General features: G+C 43.2%; 1 protein-coding gene across 1 annotated transcript; it reads left to right on the forward strand.

The window, feature by feature from the left end:
* The first annotated feature begins 246 nt into the window (after positions 1-246).
* LOC119595600 lies at positions 247-988 on the forward strand. Its single transcript, XM_037944710.1, has 3 exons — positions 247-273; positions 386-545; positions 742-988. Exons 1-3 carry the CDS (start codon positions 247-249, stop codon positions 891-893), a joined length of 339 nt encoding a protein of 112 aa, XP_037800638.1. The 3' UTR covers positions 894-988.
* Positions 989-8,743: the final 7,755 nt, after the last annotated feature.

Here is an 8,743-nt window from a genome sequence, read left to right on the forward strand (position 1 = left end):
GTAAATATGCCATAATACGATCTAAATAAGATATTAAATTTTCCTTGATGTTTCAGCCTGGAGCCGATGCACAGTTCCATGCCTGTTCAGATGGTCTAGTGTTCCATCCTGAATTAAAGCAATGCGTCCTTCAAACGCTGTTCCCTCAGTGCCAGCCAGTAGTACCACCAACATGTGACCCAACTGGGGAGTGTCTTTATCCAGCTGAAGTCTGTTCAGAGTATTACAAATGTGAGTTTGCTCAAAATGTTTCTCCACTTATTGAACACAACTGTCTTTAAGATTTAGACGGACTTTCTTAACAGGTATTTTAAAAATCAATTACATAGATACTCACTGACATAGAAACGTTTGCTTCCCATTAAATTCAATGTTTTTTTAAAAGGGTAACAGAAAAGGAACACCCATCAAGTACGAGTGCACTGGAGGCCTTCTCTTCAATGACAAAATCCATAGCTGTGACCTTCCTCAGAAAGTAGAGTGTTCTGAAACTCGTCGCAAGAGAAGCCTCACAAACGACGGCGCTCCTCAACAGTACGTGACAGGTATGGAAAAGCACTACATCCACCGGGTATGTCTTCTTGAAGGTATATCTGCTTCGTTGTATCAACGAACAATGTAAGAAAATCCCTTTCTCTTTCATCTATATCTCTGCATCTATATCTCTGTTCATCTATCTGGTTGCATCCAGTTATTATGAAAGTTATATATGCGGTTATACAATGGCGTTTTCCCTTGCAGCTGAAGAATGTAAGCAGCTGGAGGGCAAATTCGCAATGGAGGGCAACCCCAACGCTTACTACTTTTGCTCTCACGGTACTGCTCACCTCATGCGCTGTACTGACCTCGCTGTATTCAGTTTCGCCGCTCAGGACTGTATCTTCATGAAATAGAACCAACGGTGGATTTCCCTGATTTTAGTTGTTATAATGATGCCTTAGTGAAATATTTATTAAAAAAAAAAAAAAAAAAAAAAAAAAAAAAAAAACATAGCATAGAAATAACAATAAAATTATTTATCAAGAATTCTTAGTATCTATCTACTTACATTATCCTTCATATTTTTTTTACAAACCATATGCAAATAAACAAAGTAACAAACTACCTTCATATTTGGAGTGCATTTCTGCACTTACTTGTTCCATCGCCAGCAATTACTTTGTGTAACCCTGTTCACTATCCATTTAATGACAACAGCAGAGAAAGTTATAATGGGCGAGGACGAACATAATAACGTGTAACACCAATTTCATTTGAAATTATTCGATTAACACATTCAGAACTTATGGTTTTATAAAAATCATTAGACTTTATAAAATGCTATGACAAAAGTCTACTGCATCCTATCCCTGAGGGCAATATACATACGAACACACACACACACTCATATATATATATATATATATATATATATATATATATATATATATATATATATATATATATATATATATATACACATTCACACAAACTTACATACATACAGAGATACATACATATATGCACATCACACACACACACATACACACACACACACACACACACACACATATATAATATATATATATATATACTATATATAATATATATATATATATATATATACTATATATATATATATATATATATATATATATATATATATATATATATACACATATACATATAAGTATATATATAATATTATATATATATATATATATATTATACTTTCATACAAATATATATATATATACACATATACATATATATATATATATGTGTGTGTGTGTGTGTGTGTGTGTGTGTGTGTGTATATACACAAACATACATATATACATACACACACAGATATACATATATATGTATATATATATACATATATAATATATATATATATATATACATATATATACATATATATATATATATATATATATATATGGGTGTGTGCTTCATGCTCATGGTAATGTGAAGTGATGGTGCGGTAGCCTAGATAGTGTTAAGTGCCTGCATGCCTTCTCGCTTGCAACTACCACTGCTGGCTAGCCAATAGCGGAAAAGGGAGCAGCTCTGCATAAGCCTCACCTGCCAGTTCACAGCCTCTCCATCATTGTGACTTCCTCATGGCCATCCATGGGCATCTTGCGGTCCCAGGCTAGATTGCAGGGGATCTCGGAGCAGCAGGAGGCCCCACAGGTATGGAGTCATGGCCCACCGGCATATGGACACACCCTGGCTCCATAACAACTCCTACCCCTCAGTGCCCCTGGGGTTAATGGACAGCTCGCAGAAGGTGGGCCTTGATAATCCTCCTCTCCCCAGGAAACTCACAGGCAGTGTCACAAACAAATATGGATATGCTGGAGGGAGGGGTTCTGTCCCTCCCACCAAGCAAGTGAGGTGGGCTGTGGGTCCTGTCAGGACAGCAAATGTTGAGGCATGGGATGGGAGTGAGAGTTACTCATCTCACCTGTGCCCTGGTAGGAACCAACCAAGTATGAACCCCACACCCCCCCTTTATTTTGAGCAGTGTTGGAGGGGGTTGTGGAGGTGGCATCCACCCAGAGTGAGGCTTAACTTCAGGTGAGCTATCCTGGTGGGTGCTTGGAGCACCCATTCCTTGTGGCAGGATGAGCAGTTACCCCTGTTATCGAGGAAACTGAAGTGGTTGTGAGTTGAAGTAGCTGCCCTCTCAGAGGTAAGGAGACCTGGCAGTGGGACAGTCAGTAGTGGTGGGTACACCAACTATTGGTCCAGCCGACTTCAACCCTCAGTTGCAGAAGTAATACTAGTTGATGAGCATATGGCATTGAGACTGAAGCATGCTTTTGGCTTAGTGTCCCTTATTGCTGTGTACACTCCTACCCATGTTTGCAAACTCGATGTGAAGCATACTATGCCAAACTCACATCTGTAGCAATTGTACCCAGTGAGACATTCGCATTGTCCTTTGTGACTTCATTGTGGTATCTGGCTGTGATAGAGCTGGTTATGAGATGTCTGTCAGTTCCCATTGCTCGGGAGCTGATCCTAGCAGTGAGAACAGCCTCCTTCTCTGGGACTTTGCTAGGTCCCAGAGATTGAGGATTTCTGGTTCCTAGTATCAGCACTCCAACTTGTATTGCTGGACATAGCATAATGGTACTGAAGCCCCTTGAAGCAGCACAGTGCATTGGCAAACACCCAAGGGCAAAGCAGAATTTCATCTTACTGGAGACAGTGGAGGCCAATGAAGAATGTTGCATGGCTCGGCTGAATGGCAATCAGGACCTGCACCATTCCTTGGTGCATAGGGTTCGGGCACAGAACAAGGAACAGTTCATCAGGAACCTTGCTGAGAAGGTTGAAGACTATTGGTAAATAACCTTCGCCCTGCACACTAAGCCCTGAGAAAACTGAACTCCTCGCAGATGACTGCAGTCCACTTAGTGGATAGACAGATTATCTCAGATCATGGGTCTGTGAATGTTGGGCTGAGTATTTTGAACAGACATACCAAGTAGACCCTCCAACAATTAGTTTGGATGCAAGTGGTATCACAATACCTTTGCCAGACCCATCTATCAGCGAGGAACCTCCAACCCTAACTGAGGTTAAGATGGCGATTTCTATGCTGAAGGGTGGGGAAACTGCAGGCATGTGTGATATCCCTGCTAAACTGCTAAAGACTTGGGGTGAACCTATGGCACATGGTTTGCATGCAGTCTTGGCTGCCATCTGGCAGTCTGGTTCCATTCCCCCTTACCTGTTTAGGGGCATGGTCATCCCTCTCTGGAAGGAGAAAGGGGATCGTTGGGACTGTAGCAACTACTGTAGCATCACACTGCTCAGTATACCAGGCAAGGTTTTCACCTATATTCTCGATGTGAAGCATACTATGCCAAATTCACATCTGTGGCAATTGTACCCGGTGAGACATTCGCATTGTCCTTTGTGACTTCATTGTGGTATCTGGCTGTGATAGAGCTGGTTATGATATGTCTGTCAGTTCCCATGGCTCGGGAGCTGATCCTAGCAGTGAGAACAGTCTCCTTCTCTGGGACTTTGCTAGGTCCCAGAGATTGACGATTTCTGGTTCCTGGTATCAGCACTCCAACTTGTATTGCTGGAGATAGCATAATGATACTGGTACTGTAGCCAAGGAGATCAACCACATTCTCATCATCACTGGAGGATCCTTCAGAATTGCAGGGTTTACTGGAGTGCCAAGTTCTGTGGCACTGACCATAGCTTTGGCAGTGGCTACCCTATGTGTCCATTTCAAAATTCTTCGTCCCTCCAGTGGCTACTCTAGGGTATTTCACTTGAACAGACTAAGGGGGAAGGAGTGTGCCCAAAGGTTTGCTATGGCAGTCACAACTTGAAAACCTGACAGATCCAGTTGCTCTGCGGGAGTGTGAACACTTGAAGCAGCACAGTCCATTGGCAAACACCCAAGGGCAAAGCAGAATTTCATCTTACTGGAGACAGTGGAGGCCAATGAAGAATGTTACATGGCTCGGCTGAATGGCAATCAGGACTTGCACCATTCCTTGGTGCATAGGGTTTGGGCACAGAACAAGGAACAGTTCATCAGGAACCTTGCTGAGAAGGTTGAAGACTATTTCTTGGTAAATAACCTTCGCCCTGCACACTAAGCCCTGAGAAAACTGAACTCCTCGCAGATGACTGCAGTCCACTTAGTGGATAGACAGATTATCTCAGATCATGGGTCTGTGAATGTTGGGCTGAGTATTTTGAACAGACGTACCAAGTAGACCCTCCAACAATTAGTTTGGATGCAAGTGGTATCACAATACCTTTGCCAGACCCATCCATCAGCGAGGAACCTCTAACCCTAACTGAGGTTAAGATGGCGATTTCTATGCTGAAGGGTGGGGAAACTGCAGGCATGTGTGATATCCCTGCTAAACTGCTAAAGACTTGGGGTGAACCTATGGCACATGGTTTGCATGCAGTCTTGGCTGCCATCTGGCAGTCTGGTTCCATTCCCCCTTACCTGTTTAGGGGCATGGTCATCCCTCTCTGGAAGGAGAAAGGGGATCGTTGGGACTGTAGCAACTACTGTAGCATCACACTGCTCAGTATACCAGGCAAGGTTTTCACCTACATTCTTCTGAAACAGATCTGTGACCACCTACTATGGCGCCAGAGACCACAGCAGTCTGGATTCACTCCTGCCAAGTCTGCAATAGACTGTATCCTAGCACTTCGAGTTACTGTGGAACTCCGTCCTGAGTTTGGTCATGGTTTGCTTGCAGCTTACATCGACCTCAAGAAGGCATTTGAGTCAGTGCATTGAGAATTGCTATGGGATATCCAAAGACTAAGGGGATTATTGGCCCATTAGCAAATCTATATACCAGTACTGAAAGTGCTGTAAAGTGTGATGGGGGCCTGTGGAACTTCCCTGTTAATTCAGGGGTGAGGCATGGATAGTGGGCAGAGCTATTAGTCAGTGTGGAGTAATACTAGACAATATCAAGACCTTGACTTTGACGACGATGTTGCTATCCTATCTGAGCCTCTGGAATCACTGGCAGTGGCTCTTGATGCAATTTGCAATGAGGTGAAGCCCTGGGACCAAGACCAAGATTCAGGACCATGGGGCATGTTAGAGGAACCCATTCAGTCGATTCATGCTTGCAGTGAGAATGTTGAAATCACTGAGAGCTTTGCATACCTTGATAGCATAGTCCATGCCTCTGGGCTGTCAGACCAAGAAGTCAGTAGATAGACTGGTTTGGCAGCAGGAGCCATGAACTCGATTATCAAGAGCATTTGGAGATATCGGTACCTATGCTGATGGCCCAAGCTACATTTCTTCATAGTTTTGATACTACCAATTTTGCTGTATATAAGCGATACCTGGACGCCATTGAGTGCCTTGGAGTCTCGTCGTGCTGCTTTTTATCCCTTTGCCGAATCACAGGGTACAGTTGACAGGACCATGTGTCCAGCTGACTGTTACACCCTGTGACTAGCATGGGACTTGTTACTTGCATAATCCGGGACCGACAACTCAGGCTATATGGGCACCTAGCTCGTTTCTCTGTGGATGACCCTGCCCATCAGGTTGTCTCTATGCGAGACAGCTCTGGGTGGAGGAAACCTGAAGGATGATCTAGGAGGTCTTGGCTTGGGTAACTCGACCAGTCCTGCTGCGAGAAGTAAGAGATGGGCCGATAGCCTGCCTATGGACTCTCCATGAGGGACCCTCATGGCTGGAAGTGAAGGGTGGATGCAGCCATACGCTCCCGTCGGCGTGTGTGTGTGTGTGTGTGTGTGTGTGTGTGTGTGTGTGTGTGTGTGTGTGTGTGTGTGTGTGTGTGTGTGTGTGTGTGTGTGTGTGTTTGTGGGTATGCATATATATATGTATGCGTATGTATATATATATATATATATATATATATATATATTATATATATATGTAGGTACGTATGTATGTGTGTATGTGTATGAATATACACACCACACACACACACACACACACACATATATATATATATATATATATTATATATTATATATATATATATATATATATATATATATGTATATATAAAATAATAATATATATATAATATATACATATATTATACATATATATAATACATATTTATATATATATATTATATCAATATATATATAACATATAAACGCATACACACCTACATAACTGCATATTCCCCTCTCTCTCTCTCTCTCTCTCTCTCTCTCTCTACAAATCTCTCCTATATATAATATAAAATATATATTATATATATATATATATATATATATTGTGTGTGTGTGTGTGTGTGTGTGTGTGTGGGTGGGTGGGTATGTATATATGTGTACGCGTATGTGTGTAACCTCCAGGTGACAACTGCAACTTCTCGCGCCTGGGTGGGGCGCGAACCGCCGAACCCTCGGATGAGAGGCCGACACGTTACCACTGTACTAGCCCGGAGGCTGGTTAGGTACCTAACCTAAGCCTGAGGCGAGGTGAGGCCGACCTTACCACGTTGGGGGCTGGCAACGAACTCCCCTAGGCCTAGGTCATCCTCGGTATAAGTAGTGACCGTTCTAGCTGCCAGAAGTGATAGAAGCAGCTGGAGGAAGCATGGGAGGAGCAAGGTGAGGTCTCCGGTCTCGTCTGCTACATTGTACATTGCTCAGCCACCTAGTCACGCCTCGCCCTTGAGGCGTCTTAGATTTGCCTCAAGGGGGACCGAACTTGGCTGGTCATCTCGTTCTCGTGCGCTGTCCTGGTGCATCTTCGTAGCTGCTCGTCCCTGTCGTCCTCATCTTCCTGGTCCTTGGTGTAATCTGTCCGTCTTCGACGTTCACACGTCCTCGAAAGTCTCGCACAGGTCCTCCTTGACTTCAGATTCGTCTAGACTTCCTCGTAGTCCTCATCCAGGCCTAACTCGGCGGCGTCCTCGTCCACACGTTCTCACAGACCTGTGGGCGTCTGCCATGTGTCGCCCATCCACAGCATCCTGGGGCGACTGGTACCTGCGCTGCCGAGTTCCTGGTCCTTCGCTGGATCTGCGGGCGTCTCGGCAGGCAGCGCCCATCTACTAATATCAGGGACGGCTTAACCTGCTCTGATGTACATCCTGGTCCGCAGGCCCATGACGATCTTTCAGTGACGTCTTTTCCACAGCATCCTAAGGTGACTGTTTCTACAGCAGGATCCTCCTTCGGTGCCGTGTGGGTTTTATCGTCGGTCCGACTGCTAAAAATTTAGTTGGGAACCAGATCATACACACAAGGGCCAGATGTAAGAGAAAAAGAAAGGCAACAGAGAAGAATGGGTGTTGAGTACCACTACCCGGGTTTATTATATAAATTTGGGGTTTTATAATTTTGGTTTTTAATTTTTTTTTTTGTCTTTTTTTTCGTTTTGGTTTTTTTTTCACCAAGATAAGAAGAAAATAGGAGAGGGAGACATGAAATGATAAGGGAAACGACAAGGGCAATCCGCAAGGAGCTACTTAAACAATTGTTGTCACACAGAAATAAATAAATGTAGGAGCACTCGTCTCGACTGACAAAGTCACGGGCTAAAGAGATACATCATAGATCTTATGCCGGCAACTACGATAGCAAAAAAACCCTATTAATGAAAAGGTTTCAGTGTCTTTTGTTCTGCGTGGATGAGTGAGCGAGGGAGTAAGTGTGTGTGTGTGCGTGTGAGCAAAAGTGGGAGGTACCTCACACAGAGAATGAATCACAAACACGAATATTAATGTTCACTATAACAAAACTGAGGTAAATTAGCAATGCTAGCTATATAAAATTATTTCAACTACCACAATGAATTCAACAATTAATGATATGCGACAGAATGTACGCACTAATGAATGGTGACATGAAAAATATTCACAAGCTTTTTAGCAAACAAATCTTCTCGGGGTTAGAAAATATGAACTGTCGAGGTACATGTCTAGCTATGCATGTTAGACTTCATCGACAGGGGGATCTTATACCCAAAATGCTGTACACTGAAGCGAACAGAGCTCTTTTCTGCGTAGCTGTGATGGGCGCTCATGAAAATCCTACGGTTATCTACGAATCACACGACTGCCTGAGAATCACCCAAAAAATGCAAGCGACTTCAAGAGGGGAGAAGGTTGATTAAAGAGATACATCATCTTTTAGTCCCTTTTACGTAGTCTCTCCTTTTACTACTCTTCTATTCCTTTATGCTTGCTGCTATACTTTTCCTCTGAAACTTCTTGGTCTTTTCTATATCTGTACTATTCTACAAAAC

The sequence above is a fragment of the Penaeus monodon genome, chromosome 36 (genome assembly GCF_015228065.2).
Source record: "Penaeus monodon isolate SGIC_2016 chromosome 36, NSTDA_Pmon_1, whole genome shotgun sequence".
In the NCBI taxonomy this organism is placed as follows: Eukaryota; Metazoa; Arthropoda; class Malacostraca; order Decapoda; family Penaeidae; genus Penaeus; species Penaeus monodon.